Source organism: Montipora foliosa, unplaced genomic scaffold (assembly GCF_036669935.1).
Source record: "Montipora foliosa isolate CH-2021 unplaced genomic scaffold, ASM3666993v2 scaffold_400, whole genome shotgun sequence".
Taxonomy (NCBI): domain Eukaryota; kingdom Metazoa; phylum Cnidaria; class Anthozoa; order Scleractinia; family Acroporidae; genus Montipora; species Montipora foliosa.
The window spans coordinates 165,001-182,500 of NW_027179702.1; the positions used below are offsets into that span (position 1 = coordinate 165,001).

The 17,500-nt window shown below is 40.0% G+C and overlaps 3 protein-coding genes across 3 annotated transcripts in view; all 3 read right to left on the reverse strand.

Moving 5' to 3' along the window:
* The window catches only part of LOC137987972 (TNF receptor-associated factor 5-like), a 57,311-nt gene extending 40,400 nt beyond the window's left edge, over positions 1 to 16,911 (reverse strand). Inside the window, exon 1 of the mRNA XM_068834044.1 lies at positions 16,776 to 16,911. The gene's annotated coding sequence lies outside the window, so the exon portion shown is untranslated. The remainder of the gene's footprint in view (positions 1 to 16,775) is intronic.
* On the reverse strand, positions 627 to 1,802 carry LOC137987984 (uncharacterized abhydrolase domain-containing protein DDB_G0269086-like). Its single transcript, XM_068834055.1, has one exon. It carries the CDS (start codon positions 1,800 to 1,802, stop codon positions 627 to 629), a length of 1,176 nt encoding a protein of 391 aa, XP_068690156.1.
* The window catches only part of LOC137987971 (tetratricopeptide repeat protein 28-like), a 52,625-nt gene continuing 40,633 nt past the window's right edge, over positions 5,509 to 17,500 (reverse strand). Inside the window, exons 5-6 of the mRNA XM_068834043.1 lie at positions 7,576 to 10,949; positions 5,509 to 6,857 (exon numbers count right to left, since the gene is read on the reverse strand). Coding sequence (XP_068690144.1) covers position 6,857; positions 7,576 to 10,949 — 3,375 coding nt within the window. The 3' untranslated portion in view covers positions 5,509 to 6,856. The remainder of the gene's footprint in view (positions 6,858 to 7,575; positions 10,950 to 17,500) is intronic.

Here is a 17,500-nt window from a genome sequence, read left to right on the forward strand (position 1 = left end):
GGCTTTTGAAATATCTCATTATACCCAACTTCTGTGCCAAGTTTCAGCCAAATCGGTTGACCACAACTTTTGGCCCCTGGAACACTTTCTCAGACAATGACACTTAACAAACTTGGCAATGTCCTGCAGACGTGCAGTCCTGTGGCGGCTGACAATTTCGTAGTTTTCAGTCTGCCATTTTGCAATTAGGTCATTCGGGAGTCTATTAACAATTTTCCTCATATTAGTAGCTACGCTCGCCTCACGTTCGACATCACCCTGGAGGATCTTCGTAGCGGCATTCAAATTTTCAGAAAAATTAAGCAGACTCACATTGTCACCAGGAACAAGCTTAGGACCGGATACGAGACCTTCAATGCAGGCCTGTGACACTTGGACAGGTCGACCAAAACGTTCCTCCAATTTTCTCATGAGGTCGTAATAAGAGCATCCTCTATTTCGCTCAATTACCTCCAGAGCTTCTCCTTTAAGGAATTTTGGTAAATATTCAACACGTTGTGCATCAGTGAGAAGCTCACTCTCAAGGTGTGTACGGACCTGATCTCTAAAGAAGGGGAAATCAGCTGGATTGCCACCAAACTGAGTAGGAGTAATGCCGTTGAGTAGTTGCACCTTCCACATGGCTGCTACATGGTCTTTGGGGTGTTCTGCTCTTGATTAGTATCACAGGCAGTCTCACGATTGAATTGGAGAGAGCGAGGAACTTCATATGGTAGGCTTTGACTGTTGGGGGCCTGTGATGCTTCCTTCCCTTGCTCCCTTGCGGTTAAGTTACCATTCCAAGGTGCTGACTTTGAAGTAGCTGGCAGTTTATCGCACGGGGTGGAGTAATCTACAGGTGTAAGGTCTGGCATTTCTCGCGTAGTTGGCTCAGGAGGTTTGGAGCTTCTTGATTCCGGTTCTTTAAGGAGAGGCTTAAGGTTGTCTTGGGATTGCACCTTATCGACATCATCAACGGTTTCCAGCTGACCGGTTTCTTCATCAAAGTCTCTCTCGATCTTCCAGTCAAGCTCAGCTAAAACAGCCTCATCCTCCAATCGTCTCAGCTCTCTCATTGCATTCTGTCTGGCTAATTCAGCTTCCTCCTCAGCTCTTCTCTGGGCTAGCTCCAGTTTCTTCTTTGCCAAAAGTGCTGCACGTAACTTTTCCTTCCTTGATGAGGAGGTCTTTGAAGTAGTTGAGCTCTGGCGCGATTTTCCACTTACAGAAATTCCATCATCACATTTGTGGGTTTCTTGTTCAAATTTCACCTGCCTTTCACATTCTTCGATTAAATCATTCATTGAGTCTTGGAGGGACTTAAACCTTTGCTCAACTTGTTGCAGGCGCTTCCTTTCCTGTATGCCTGGCACGTACTTCGCATGTGTGGCCTCAAAGGATTTCCAAGCAAGATTTAAACTATCTACCCTCTTACGAGCTGATACAGGGTCCCAATTTGAGTAAAGACAAGTGCGCAGTTGCTGGGTCTCGGCCTCAACATAATTGGCAACTTTATTCCAGGAAGAAGCAAGCCTCTGTTTCTCACTTATTTCTCGTTGGCGAGCAATTTCGCTGAAATCGATCTGTGTATTTGGAGGAGGATCCTTACGGAGTGAGTATCCTTCGAATGCCCTTTGTGTTGGGGGTGGGTTAACCACAAAAGGAAGTGTAGAGGCTGTGATACCAATATCCAGGGGTAAATCCTGGCTAGCGTAAACCGGCAGGTTGATTCCAGCATTAACTAAATTTATCTCCAAACCTGGATCGTGTTGGTCTGTTCCTCCATCCACTATCCCGCGATCCAGTCCACTGATTGCGTCCATTCCACTGGAGGCAGCTCGAAGCTTTCGTGGCCCACGTAATCCAGGTAAAATAGATCCCTTTCTATTTCTCGTCTGATTTCAAAAGAATTTTTCACGATGTTGTGTCCGCACAATAATTCGACGCGTTATAATTGACGTTTGTAAGCTTTAATTTCCACTCGAATAAACATCACAACCTCGTGGCATCGAAAGCTATTTTGATGCGTCATGAACGGTGAAAACTAAGAAAGAATAAAATTAAATGACAAATAAACTTAAAGAACAACTAATAAGGAAATACCACAGACGATAAAACTTACATTCTGTGCAGGATATCGGACAGAAAAACGCTTTGAAGGACAAGATCAATCTGTGAGCACGTGCAAAAGCAAAAATTCACTGTGAACATGTGACTAAATGCCGATGGCCTTATGCAACACGGCACGAATCGTTCAAACAAATAAAAACAAAGGAAAACGACACGTCCAAGTTTTTTCGTTAAATTCTAGACTAAACAATCTATATTTTAAAAATCATTTCAGTCAGCACAATAAAAGAAGACTTGTTTCCATATGGATTAGGAGGTAGGTATGTAATCTGTAAGTATAACTTGCACAACAATTTTTAGTAGTCCAACCACACCTATTTGAAAAATCACTGGGTAAAGTTGCAAGTTGTGACCCTGAGTAAATCGAACAAATGCTTTGCAGAGTATGTGCTATCAAATAATCATATTCCACAGGAACATCAGTTAGCATGGAAAGCAGAAGCGACGAGACAAACAGGTGTGAACGTCTCCTGCAGGGTTCATGTGCAGAAGAAAACACTTTCATGGTGCCTTTGTTGAACCACTCCTTTGAAGAGGTGACTGACATTTCAAAAACTTCGTTTTAGTTGAAAACAAGCATCACCAATCTATATAATTATACTTTGCCACCATGTGCCTACTATTGGCAACATTTGATTTGTGAGTTCACTCACAAAATAATTTTTTCATGAAGCAAATGAAATAAATTGTTCCCTTGACATGAGGCATTTGAAAAGGCAGATAAATAATGTGGTCCACTTTCAAACAAGAACTGTATGGAGGGGTTTAAATAGAAGCCAGCTGCCAGGGGTTCAGCTCCATAAACACCATAAGCAAAATAGGACTGTAAGACACCCAGCTTTTTGCCATGGCCGACCACTATAGTAGTGTTATTACCTTCGATTTACCACCTGCCCACTTAAAATCTTAACCTGTATATATACACTGGTTGAACTCATCTTAGAATGTATGCATTTCCCTTTCGAAAGATATGCTGGCAGGAGTATGAAGATCAGAGGGCAGTAGTCGCTGTCCTCCTTAATCCTTCCAGTCGGAGCCAATTTCAAGCCAACATGCTAAGGTACATTGTACAAGATTTTATTATATCTACACTACATGTTTAACCTTGAAAGGTTGTCGGTAAACTATTACAGGTATGCAGAACATTTTAACAGGCTTTTACTTTAGGTACTAAGTACTTGTTGTAGATACAGATAACGTATATAAAAGGAAAAAGAATGAGAACAATACCTAACCAATGGATCAGTATTAGTTCCTGAGCAACCGAGTACGAATACAAGAAATCGACTACGAATCACTACTCGAGTACGAACGCGACTCGAGCTCGATTTCCGTCGACTCTTATCGATCATTTTACTTTTATGTGCAACCGAGGTCGATTTCCCTTTATCGAACTCGCAAATAAAAGTGAACACGATGTCCAAAACAGAGCTCCGATTTAGTCGTGTACGCAGACGCAAGGACCACGAATTTGAATGCGAGCTCGCACTGTAAGTCGAGCTCGATCGAGTCTGAGCACGATGGCCACACTGGATGTCGCTTCTTTCGAGTTCCAGTTTAAACCCTCGGATCGTTATCGTTATTTTTCGAGCTTGACTTCCTATCGACCTCAACAAATTGGAGAGCGATTTCAATCGAGCTTGGATTTCATTCCTTTGCAAATCGAGGTCGATTTCATTTTTTCTTTTCTTTTCCACTTATCGAGTGATCGCATCTTTCGTTTTGCACCCTATACTACTCATAATTTGGACAGCATTCCAAAGTTTTATAATGCGAGATAATAATAATAATAATAATAATAATAAGAAGAAGAAGAAGAAGAAGAAGAAGGAGAAGAAGAAGAAGTTAATTTCAACAATAAAAATAACTTCATTTCGTGAGAGTAACACTTGACAGTGCAGCACTGAAAAACCTGTGGCCCTCCCTTAAAATGTAAGAAAAGCTAACTTACAAGACAGTGGATTGCATGTACAATAAAAGTACCTATATCCCTAAGAAATGATAGGAAAACTATCTAGTCCTGCATAACTTCCCTGCTCCGTTATTCTTTTCCTCTCTTTAAATGCTAATAAATATAACTTGGAAATAAAGTGGTTTATTATAAAACTGAGTAGTAGTTATTTTTGCATTACTTGTCCAAAACCTTTTCCCCTGATGATGATGGTTCAGCAGCCTTTCAAATTGCTTTCTCTTTGGCTGCCTTTCTGAGCGTTATTCCAGCTTCCGCGCGATTTTTTAGACCTCATTTCACAACTTGAAGCTTTGGGTAAAAGTCTACTGACCGCCGCAGACTGGACATAGCCTTGCGCTTGTCGCCGTTAAAATCTATTACCCAGTTATTGAATTGAAAACGAAGAGAGAAACCAAACTATTAACACGGTGCGAAAGAAGTGACGGAAAACCCACAGCTTGGTGCAATTGCATGAAATTGAGGTGAAGATGCAGTTTCGCTTCATGTGTGCCTTCGCATTATATACCTAGAAACTTCTCACCGTAATCGCTTATGGACGGTGCCTACTATTGTTATTTCGCATACGGTCTGCGCATCTCGAGATACCCGTATTTCTTATGGCTGGTGCTTATTAATACAGGGATATCTTGGTGCTGTTCAACCACGCATTGTTTACGGATGCGTATTTGCAAGTGGTAAAAACCTCTACAGCACAGGTGAATAAAATAAATTGAAGCTTAACATTTGGTTTAATCGTTGTTACAGTTGTTCACGAATGAAACTCGTATTTTCCTCTCGAGTGGATGTAAATAACAATCATCTATACTCGTTTTGGACGCAAAGAACAAGTTGACTTGCTTGTCTGTTTGTCAGTTGTTTTGCTTCCGAGCGAACGAGTGTTTTAACTCCGCTTAGCTGTCTGTTTTTCGAGGTGCCTCAACAGTGTTAAGAAAATTTTGCCCTCTTTGTTATTAACAATTAACCGCATGGGTCCTCGTAAAATTAAGGATTAATATCACTTGTGTTTTCAGAAGTTGCTGAAATTGCCCTCGTCGCTGCGCGACTCGGGCAATTTCAGCAACTTCTGAAAACACGCGTGATATTAATCCTTAATTTTACTCGGCCCCATGCGATTACCTATACAAATGCATTGACTCCTTTTAATTGCACGAAAAAGCAACACAACGTTCTGCATGCATGATCAATGGCAATGAGCTCCATTTCTCAGAGTTCCCAATATAAATGAGACGATAAAGAGAATGGGATCCTTTTTCCCTATAGACACACATAGGACTGTATATTTCTTTCATTTCATAGAAATTCATAAAAAAATACCGGTAATAGAAATGATCTCATTCCCTAAAAGATCAATAAAAGAAACGGAGTACCGTTTTAAGGACAGAAAAAAGTAGTTTATTATTAGTTGTTCAATGGTGTACGACCTTTGACAGGCCGAGATAGGACCCCCTTATGTCCAGTCGGTCAGGTTTGAACATGTGTAATGATGGACCGTGAAATCCAAATCTTAAACTCAAAGTAAACAGCCTTTGGATAAAATTCAAAGCTAAAACTTTTGTCAGGCAGGTTTTAAGCAAACACGCACGTTAAAAATCTGAAGGAAAAGTGGTTTTTTGATCATAGCGTGGTGTAAATTAAGGGCCATACTATAGGCTGCCTGTAGCCTTTTGTTCCCTTGAGGCTCAAACCAAAAGTTTCAACCAACTGTACTATTTGGAAGGATTGAATCTACCCCAGCTGTTTCACATAACATCAAATGTTATGGTACCAAATGAGACACCAATCATTTCTTAACAAGGTGCGCTCATTAATGTGACGTAAAAATCTATCATAGCAACGAAAATGCCTTCTAAAAAAATGTCCTATATTTTGTCTTCAAAAGCTTGTATCTCAGAAACGAACTCCGTGACCCCCATTTTTTATATTGCTCAAAAGTGGTTAGCAAGCTAAGATAAAAAGTGAAAGAAAAGATAAAACTCTTTGCAAAGGTATAAAAAATTATCTGCAGCGGATTCAGAGCCACCTTAAAATTTTCCAGTTGTGAAGGTGGCTATGAATTTGCTCCAGAGATTTTTTTCTAACTTTGCAGCCGATTTGTTAGTTCCCTATATAACTATTATTCCAAGAATTGAACTTCTTTCGAATGCAAACACATTCTTTCACTTTGCTTAAAAACACCACCGATAACTCGAGGGAGTAAGCCCTACAAAGAACTTGGAAATTTATTAAGAAAAGAAAAACGTCTTCTTTATTCCTGACGATTTCATTCATTTGTTATGCAGAAGAACAGGAAAAAAATTTCACCCGTCGTTTCCCTTCTATTTTGTGATCTTTGAATGTTGCAAATGACATATCTCTTTTCCTTATCACGGTAAAAGTCTGATGTTAAGGGTCATCAGCAAAAGTGTTTTTTTTTTTCTTTTCTTTCGAAACTGGCTTACACTCATACAACAAAAACAGTTTCAAAGAACTAAATAAAACATCATTTTTAGCAACTCAACTATAGCACTATGATTTTGATCGCCATTCGAGCAACACTGACCGTTGAGATTATATGAGAAACGAAGTATAAAAATAACGGGTAAAACTAGCATTTTACTATAGATCTAAGCTTTCTGTCATAATTTCACTTACAATAATCTCAGTCTGTTGGTTTAGTTAAAGCAGTAAACTTCTACTAAGCCTTTGTTAACCCGTTCTACTTTTGTTTTTACAAGTTCGGCAATCACTTAAGTGTCCGGCTCTGCTAGGTTGTCTTCTAGCATCTTTGACATCGATTCTGGAAAAAGAGAAAAATAAATAAAACAGCTCTAAATATAGCTGGTTCTTTTGAGCATACACAATGCGCCGATGCGAATGGCTACCTGCAGGACGATGCTGTCTTCGAATTCCTTACAAAAGATGACGTTTAGAGATCTATGGGAGATTCATAGAACGGAAACACCAAAAGAGACATCACGAGGTGATAAATGACCCATCTTCAGAAATGGCTGAACGAAAACAGTTTTTCCACCAATGTGAAGTGTATCCTTTAAATATGCTACTGTGCATGCGTGATAAGCATGTGGGAATTACATTTATGACAAAAGCGTGTTAGAGGAAACTTTGAATTGTTTACACTACGAAGCTACGATAATAGACAAATCTGTTGGGAAGGCTAGCACGTTTGACGTCTTCATTCCTTCTCTCCCCTCCCCCCTCATTCAATGTTGTGCAAAGCTGAATGGTTTTAGTGGGAAATTGTTGAGTTACCCTCCAACATTGAATAGAAGGGAGGGGTCTATATAAGAAAAGGTGAAACTATTTCTTTTGCGCTTTAACAGAAGCGGGTTGAAGTACATACAGCTATGGTGCGGTTCATTTACATAACCTTCCGAACTACTTTTGTCTATTGTAGCATCTCGTTATCATGCCATCTTAGGCCTATTTGATTCCTATCGTCAATTTTCCAATTTCAAAGTATTCTTGTTTCTGAGTTAAACTCGAACTTCACCTACCATTTTTTTGGAAATTCCAGCGTGACATCATCGCCAACCAGCAAAAATGGCGCCCAGTGCTTTATAGAGCAAGACTGCTTTGACTCTCGGAAAGATTTCATTGCTTGTTGAAGAGCTGCACTTGCGCTTTTTCCATCTACCAGGTGCTGGTAGAAGCTCCTCATGAAAAGCAACGTTACCTCGTCATCAATTGCCCAGAGTGACACCAAAACAGACCGAGCTCCAGCACACAGGAAAGCCCTTGCAATTCCCACCACTCCCTCAGACTTCACTTCCCCCCGGCCACTGTGACAACAGCTCAGCACAACTAGCCTTTCTCGAAGAGAAATTGTCTGAACATCCGACATTTTCAAAATGAAGTCTTCCCCTTTGGGGATTTGCGATTTCCGTTCGGTATTTGGGGCTAAAGCAATTTCTCCCGTTTTTTGGCATCCATGTGCTGCAATGTGAACTAAAGCAACTGATCTCATACTTTTCAGCACTTCAGCTTTCGTGGCACTTTTTCCAGTCAGCGGTGTTGTCTGCAGAAGTTGTCCAATCATCTCTACTTCTTGTTTTGCGCACGGAAGCTGTTCCAAAATGGGTTCGCCCTTCTTGTTAGTAACTTCCTTCAACCACGGATCACCTACAAGCAGTGCTCCAGTCTTACTGTGGAAGTCTTCAGGTGCACCAACGATCACATTAAAAGCAGTCAACGAGGGAACGGTGCGGATCCTGATAGATTCACTCAACGCAGAATATGGAGCCAAGCAAAATGGTCCATCGGGAACAACGATTAACTCATTTCCTTGGAGCAAGTCTGCAATTGGCCCGAGTAAGACATCATACAACGGTTGTAAAGAGTCAACGGAGGATGAAGATGGTCGAACTGCTTTCTCACTGATGCATCTTTTGCTCCAAGACAGGTCATTGCGTAGTGGATCCAATGAACGATTCTCGCATCTGACACCATCCCCTACGCCGATCCCTTTCAAAATAGTTTCCATCAACAAATCAGCACTTCCATTTGCGATTTCGTTTTGTCGAAAGCTGATCTTGCTGTCTTTTCTTAGCACCCAAAACGTGATCTTGTTCTCGTCAAGTGCCACAAAAACGGCTTGTGAAGGTAAAAGCTCTAATGCAGCTATAAGAGTTTGATTAGGAGCAAGTGCAGAAAATGACTGAGAGTCAATGCCGTATTGATCTTGCAAAATATCGCTCAAAGCCTGTGCTCGACCTTTCTCAGCAGCATACAAAGCTTCTTCAATCTCTCCATTCTTCAAAAGTGTCCTCCACAGAGCAGTGTATGCCACGCGATAAGAATCACGAAAGGTTACTTTTAATTCATCTTCTGACTTCAGACTATGCCTTGTTTCATCAAAATGTTTTATACTTGAACGATAACAACTGAGTGCATTACTCAAGGAACCCAACAATTCATGATCATGACCTTGCGAATACCACGCGATTCCCTCTCTTAGAAAGTCTCCAGTTTCCTTGAAAATACTAAGACTGTGTTCATGGTGTTCCATGGCTTCCTTAAAATAACCTAGCTTGCAGTAGGCATTTCCCAGATTTACATACGCTGATCCCTCCCCATTCCTATCCCCTACTTCTTTAGCAATACTAAGACGTTTTTCATAGTACTCAACGGCTTGTTTAAAATTACCTAGAATACGATACGCATTTCCCAGATTTCCATAGGCTAATCCCTCCCCAGCCCTATTACCTACTTCTTTAGCAATACTAAGATGTTTTTCGTAGTACTCAATGGCTTCTTTAAAATTACCTAGACTAAGATAGGCATTTCCCAGATTTCCATTGGTTGATCCCTCCCCAGCCCTATTACCTACTTCTTTAGCAATACTAAGATGTTTTTCGTAGTACTCAATGGCTTGTTTAAAATTACCTAGATTGCAATAGGTATTTCCCAGATTTCCATAGGCTGATCCCTCCCCAGCCCTATCCCTTACTTCTTTAGCAATACTAAGATGTTTTTCGTAGTACTCAATGGCTTGTTTAAAATCTCCTAGATTGCGATAGGCAATTCCCAGATTTCCATAGGCTGATCCCTCCCCAGCCCTATTACCTACTTCTTTAGCAATACTAAGATGCTTTTCGTAGTACTCAATGGCTTGTTTAAAATTACCTAGACTCAGATAGGCATTTCCCAGATTTCCATAGGCTGATCCCTCTCCAGCCCTATCCCTTACTTCTTTAGCAATACTAAGATGTTTTTCGTAGTAATCAATGGCTTCTTTAAAATTACCTAGACTAAGATAGGCATTTCCCAGATTTCCATTGGTTGATCCCTCCCCAGCCCTATTACCTACTTCTTTAGCAATACTAAGATGTTTTTCATAGTACTCAATGGCTTGTTTAAAATTACCTAGATTGCAATAGGTATTTCCCAGATTTCCATAGGCTGATCCCTCCCCAGCCCTATCCCTTACTTCTTTAGCAATACTAAGATGTTTTTCGTAGTACTCAATGGCTTGTTTAAAATCTCCTAGATTGCGATAGGCAATTCCCAGATTTCCATAGGCTGATCCCTCCCCAGCCCTATTACCTACTTCTTTAGCAATACTAAGATGCTTTTCGTAGTACTCAATGGCTTGTTTAAAATTACCTAGACTCAGATAGGCATTTCCCAGATTTCCATAGGCTGATCCCTCTCCAGCCCTATCCCTTACTTCTTTAGCAATACTAAGATGTTTTTCGTAGTACTCAATGGCTTCTTTAAAATTACCTAGACTAAGATAGGCATTTCCCAGATTTCCATAGGCTGATCCCTCCCCAGCCCTATTACCAACTTCTTTAGCAATACTAAGATGCTTTTCGTAGTACTCAATGGCTTGTTTAAAATTACTAAGACTAAGATAGGCATTTCCCAGATTTCCATAGGCTGATCCCTCCCCAGCCCTATTACCTACTTCTTTAGCAATACTAAGATGTTTTTCGTAGTACTCAATGGCTTGTTTAAAATTACCTAGATTGCGATAGGCATTTCCCAGATTTCCATAAGCTGATCCCTCCCCAGCCCTATTACCAACTTCTTTAGCAATACTAAGATGCTTTTCGTAGTACTCAATGGCTTGTTTAAAATTACTAAGACTAAGATAGGCATTTCCCAGATTTCCATAGGCTGATCCCTCCCCAGCCCTATTACCTACTTCTTTAGCAATACTAAGATGTTTTTCGTAGTACTCAATGGCTTGTTTAAAATTACCTAGATTGCGATAGGCATTTCCCAGATTTCCATAAGCTGATCCCTCCCCGGCCCTATCACCTACTTCTTTAGCAATACTAAGATGTTTTTCGTAGTACTCAATGGCTTGTTTAAAATTAGCTAGACGAAGATACGGAATTCCCAGATTTCCATAGGTTGATCCCTCCTCCGCCCTGCAGCCTATTTCTATGAAAATATGTAATGCTTGTGCATAAGTTTTTATGGCCTGTTGATAATCAGGTAGGTTGAGGTAAGCACCGCCGAGATGAAAATGAGCCCTTCCTTCACGATATCTGTCTCCTACACTTATCGCAATGGCAAGCTCTAGCATTCGCTGCTCTACAACCTCTAACTTCCTATCTACCATTCTTCAATAACTAAATGACAATTAAAACTTTTTCCATGAGATGATCCAATGTCAAATCGATGTCAAATGAAGCTGGAAGGAAAGAAAGATAAAGACGCTTGATGTTTAGTCTGCTTTTTAGCTTCGAAACGAAAACGTTCTTCCCACCCTATTTCCTCCCAGGGTGATTAGTTAAGGGGTGGTATCAACGGGTTAACACGGGGGATTTGCCCTCACCTTTTGCAGGAAATCTATTACGATTCTAGATGAAATAATTCATTTGTTTTCTTACAAAAAACGGCCACAGAGTTAGATAACAGAGCGAGAAGCATAAAGTAAGACTGGGAGGTTATGGATGACTGTAGCTTACCAATAACTCCAAACCCCACACAACCCCCCCTCCCCTTTCTTTTTTTCACAAGTCAAACACTGAGCAAAACAGTTGTGCTTTACTTGCTTAATCGTCAAACAAATAAAATAAAATAACTCATATGGAGTTCGGCAGTTGCAAAATTTAGCATCGCATTGCCAATGAAAACCGAGTGAGCCAGAATGCTAGCACAATAGTGAACTAACGCTTTGGAAAGAACAAGAGCTTTAAATATTCCTTCTGAAAAATTGCTTCTTGAATCTTTACGCATTCATGCCACTTTGTTTTGCATTTGACTTACCAATGGCTATATGACAAAACGCGTTTCATTTAATCGGAGGTCTAAACGTCACTTATCACTAAAAACCCAGCACAATGACAACTTAAGCAAAGAAGAACCTAAGGGAAAGGACTCGTCATAAAATGTCCTATTCACTTTTTTGATCATAGTTGACTGGGCGTCATAATAAGTTATGAATGCACGCCAAGGATCAGCGGTTCATTGAGCAAGTTAGAGAATTTATTTGTCAGCTATTGGAGCTTTAAAATTACAAACTGTGAAACATCATAAGTCCATCACATGTAGAAAGGAATTGCATTGAGTTTGGGAAAGAACATGATACTTTATGTTTGAAGCCTTTTTGAGGGGGACGTGGGGGGGGGGGGGCATTGAGGTCTATTAGAGACTGTAAACCCCCTTCCCCTTGTACAAACTGAATATCTGAACAAAATACTTTGTTGACGTATGCATGATATGGACTAAACTTATATTCATGTTATAGGTATTTGTGGATGCCTCGGTTGTGAATAACACATATCCTCTAGTTTGTCTTGTCGGCTTAAATGTAAGAGATCCAGATCCCCCAAAAATAAAATCGTCCCTAAGTGGATGGTAATACATCGCAACAGAGGACGTAAGGTAGTTGAAGAGAGCTGAAAGAAAGATTTTGCTACCAAATGCATGAGTGGTATCCGGATAAGGCGGGACAGTGAACTGTCACGAGAAAAGAATAGCGACAATTAAATAGTCATGTATGGATGGAGTTTTCGAATAAGTTAAAAAAACAAGAAAGTGTGAGATAAAAAGTCAAGTTTACCACGAAGCAGGACTTAAGCAAATATCGATCAACGCTTTACTTCTCCACTTATGAAAAACTATGACCAAAAAATCAGTTCTCCTATTTTTTTGGATTTCAAAACTATGTTAACTAAACACTAAGCGACCCAAGTTTTAAGCCTTGATTTCAAAAAGACACCTGTTTATTTTAACTAGAATTTTCCTTTTTAATGGTCCGCCATTACTAACTTAATTGAATATTTGAGAGAGCTGGATCGAGGAGAAGATAACGACATAGACTCATGAGTTAAAGAATGCAATGGATGTGTACGAGGCTTTAGTTAATTAATATGCAGCACGGGAGTTTCGGGCTTTCAGACTTTTAAACTAGTGTTTTGCATATAAAATGGCCTGCGTTTTAAGCTGGTGAGTAAATGACGTCACTTTCCCTAGATCCAACCCTCTGAGGTCCCATCGGTTAGTTTTGAACGTGAGTATTGGCGGACCGTGAAATCCAAAATTTACACTCAAAGTAAACAGCCTTTGGATAAATACCCGAGCTCAAAATTTTGCCAGTGAGGTGTTAAGCAAACACACTGAAAATCTGAAGAAAACAGAAATGATTTTTTGATTATAGTGGCACTTTAACTGCAGCGCGCCTGAAACTTTTGTTCAATTCAAACAAGCGTAACGGTTGTTTTGTAAAGCCTGCAGGTCTAGGATATTGTTAATTCGTCCTGAATTTTAATCAGCCGCTGGCGAACCGGTATAGTCAAGCACACAGCGCTAGTTTCAATACTCTTGAAGTATTAAAGTATTTACAATCATTAGGATGAACTTGAAAATTACTGACCTTTTTACCTCAGTGAGTCACTCAGAAAGACACAGCATAGTAATTAGAGCGCGACCAAAGAACGAAATCTGCAGTCTGATTAAAAAAAAAAAAAAAGCAAAAAAAAGCAAAAAAGAAACACGAATAACAAAATGGAAATACTCTTTTTTCTTGGAATGGTCCGTACCTCACAAATTACTTTCTTTGCCTCACTGTACTAGAAACATACATTTCGTTTCCGTTCCTTTGTCACAGTGTGAAACTAATATAAAACATTTAGCATGAATTAAACTTTAAAAAAAGAAACTATAACAAGCTGTAATGGTGTCAAAGCAAAACGCACACATTTTTTTTTAATCGAGCTCTAAGATATAGTGATGTGGTGACAAGAATTTTTTTTGATAAGCTTAGCAAACAGAAGAGCATTTCTTGAGCCAACCTAATGTCAATTAACAATCTGACCATAGAATTGATTTCTCCTATGGAGCACTTAACTTACCTTTTGCAAATAATTTAAAAGACTGCGTTTAAACAATACAGAGATTACAGCAGAACAAGAAAACAGCAGTTTGGGAGAGTCGTGTTTACTTGGCGAAGGCACAGAAAGTTATTTGTTCAGTTGCAGTTTTAAATATGTAGCGGAAATCATTCTATTATCAGCTCTGCGATATCACGTTGTTTTGACTCCAGCATTATCACAAATAAACGGAAAATGAAATTACGCCCAGTAAAGATAAAAGAAAAAAAGTCTCCGGCTTTAAGAGTACCCGACGGTTTAGATAATTATGAGCCTTACTGCCATTAAACATGCACAGCTAACTAAACCAGCACGCTTATTTATTCTGCTCTCAGAGCTTTACGGCAGGGGAAGCATCGAAAACCAAGCACTCGAAAACGAAGAACATAGCACGAAGCACACAAAAGGTCGAAATCGAAATAAGCACCCTAAGTCGAAAACGAAGCGGAATCCCAACTCGAAAACGAAGCACCCAATTTTCCATTAGAAGATCGCTTTGGCCATAGGCAAAAACTAAATCTGTTATTGTTGATCAGAATAAAAATCAACTTTCTACTAAAGATCGTTTTTCTGCTGTTTCTTACCATATCTTCGAGTTTAGCAAGTTGGGTAGGCAGCAGAAAATCACTATGGTCTTTAAATCCTTAAATGGTCTTACACCCGAGTATTGAAGCGATGTATTTATCAATCGATCTGACGCTACTAAATATTCACCGAGGGACACCGTGAACAAACTTGCTGTTCCAATACCATTTTTTTGAAAGACAGTTTTAGCTATGGTGGTGCGGTGCGGTGCTTTGATCTGGTGTCTGATTCATTAGATGTTTTACTTCCTGTGATCACGAAAATAGTAAATGCACCTTTGTCTATTGCACACTTCCCTTCCGCGTGGAAGGAAGCGATCGTAAACCCTTTGCTTAAAAAGGACGCCAAGGACTCTGCTTACAAGAACTTGCGACCACTCAGCAATCTATTATTTGTATCCAAGATTACTGAGAGGGCAGTCTTTGACCAGTTGTACACCCGCGTTACAGATAATGAACTATTTCCTGTATTTGCAGTCGGCTTATAGGAAATCACACAGTACTGAGACGGCGCTGCTTAAAATAGTTAAAGACACCCTTCTTAACGACATCCTGATTGACATGAATCGCCAGCACGTGTCTTTGCTGGTATTGCTTGATTAAGCGCAGCATTTGATACGGTTGACCACGCCATACTCTTGCGGCGCCTAGAAACGTCGTTTGGTGTCACAGGAGATGTTCTCAAATGGTTCGCCTCCTACTTGTCTGGTCGCTCTCAGCGTGTTGCGGTCAACTGTCAGACAGATCTCACCTATCATTCGGTGTTCCTCAAGGGTCATGTAGGACCGCTGCTCTTTTCTGTCTATGCTAGTAAGCTGTTTGAAGTTATTAAAACCTATCAACCAAAAATCCATGCATATGCAGACGACACTCAGCCCCGGTTTATGATTATGCAGGAAATATAGATCTTAACAATTGTTACTGAATTGGGGGTAACCACTCATTTTTCAAAGATAATTGATGAATAATATGCGTAAAAACCTTTAAAATACAAAGCAATGTATAGCATTCTTTCTCAATTGAAGCTTAATTATCTCTGAAAAATGCGTGGTTGAACAGCGCAAAGATATCCCTGTATTAATAAGCACCAGCTATAAGAAATCCGAGTATCTCGAGATGCGCAGACCGTATGCGAAATAACAATAGTAGGCACCGTCCATAAGCGATTACGGTGAGAAATTTCTAGGTATATAATGCGAAGGCGCACATGAAGCGAAACTGCATCTTCCCCTCAATTTCATGCAATTGCACCAAGCTGTGGGTTGTCCGTCACGTCTTTCGCACCGTGTTAATAGTTTGGTTTCTCTCTTCGTTTTCAATTCAATAACTGGGTAATAGATTTTAACGGCGACAAGCGCAAGGCTATGTCCAGTCTGCGGCGGTCAGTACATTTTTACGCAAAGAAGTTACTTCAAATTGTGATATGAGGTCACAAAATCGTGCAGAAACTGGAATAACGCTCAGAAAGGCAGCCAAAGAGAAAGCAATTTGAAAGGCTGCTGAACCATCATCATCAGGGGAAAAGGTTTTGGAAAAATAATGCAAAAATAACTACTACTCAGTTTTATAATAAACCACTTTATTTCCAAGTTATGTTTATTAAAATTTGAATTTTATGCAAAACAAAACGAAAGATGCAATCACGCGATAAGTGGAAAAGAAAAGAAAAAATGAAATCGACCTCGATTTTCAACGGAATGAGATCCAAGCTCGATTGAAATCGCTCTCGATTTGTTGAGGACGATAAGAAGTCAAGCTCGAAAAATAACGATGTCAAAACGATCCGAGGTTTTAACAAACTGGAACTTGAAAGATTCGACATCCAGTGTGGCCATCGTGCTCAGACTCGATCGAGCTCGACTTACACTGCGAGCTCGCTTTCAAATTCGCGGTCCTTGTGTCTGCGTACACGACTAAATCGGAGCTCTGTTTTGGAAATCGTGTTCACTTTTATTTGCGAGCTCGATAAAGGGAAATCGACCTCGGTTGCACATAAAACTAAAATGATCAAACTTTTAACTTTCATAACACAAATCATTTATGCCTAATATGCAAAAAGAGTAGAACTGGAGCGGAAAGTTGAAAAGCTGTCAAGAGAAGTAACAAATGATCAGTGAGGGAGTTCAACTTGAACATGGATCGATTCCCAACAACTGATCGATGGTTTCGATTTATAAGCTTGCTAGTTCAGTTTGGAACGCGTTGGCTCCCAAAACAGCACTTCAGTTAAGTGCACATACGTATTATAGAACAAAGAGAACGCACAAAAGCGAACTTTTAACTCACCTTTTGAGATTAAAGACCCAACCAGCGACAGAAAACGCCTTATTCATAAAGGGTGAAGTTGTATCGAAGGCGTTGATCGACGATCGAATACGCGTTTATGGGAAAGCGGTTGAATATTCCAGCATGCATGACCTACTTTTCCACTGCATGCACTCAACCATGAACGACTCAAAACCACGCCAAATTTAACCGGAAGCGGTGATACGGCGCGATGTTTAATAGTCTGCGTAAATTTGTTCGGATCATTATACTTTGCTGAGTAACCGAGTACGACTTCCGCAATAAGACCTCGCATTGCTATCCGTACACGATTACCAGTGATCCGTACTCCAATACACACGTCGTTTGTAATCCGTATACGAATACAAGTTACATGAACTAAACATGGTTGGAATCCGTACTCGATCTCAAACATCTTATGTTCGTACACGAATACCAGTGATCCGTACACGAATTCAAACATGCTCGAATTTAAACGTCAATACGAACACGAATTATTCTCATGGACTTGATTACCGAGATTGGTGAAAACGGTTAAGTACTGGAGCAATGTGTTAACACGGGCACTGCGAACTTTGACAAGCAGGTGACGACATTTTTTTGAATGCCTTTTTTTTTCACCAAATTAATGAAAAGCACAATTAAAGTTTTAGTTCCTCGATCTCATTGAAAAGGAAGGAATATATATCAAAAGGTCAGGGTGAGTCTCTAAGACTTTGTGATAA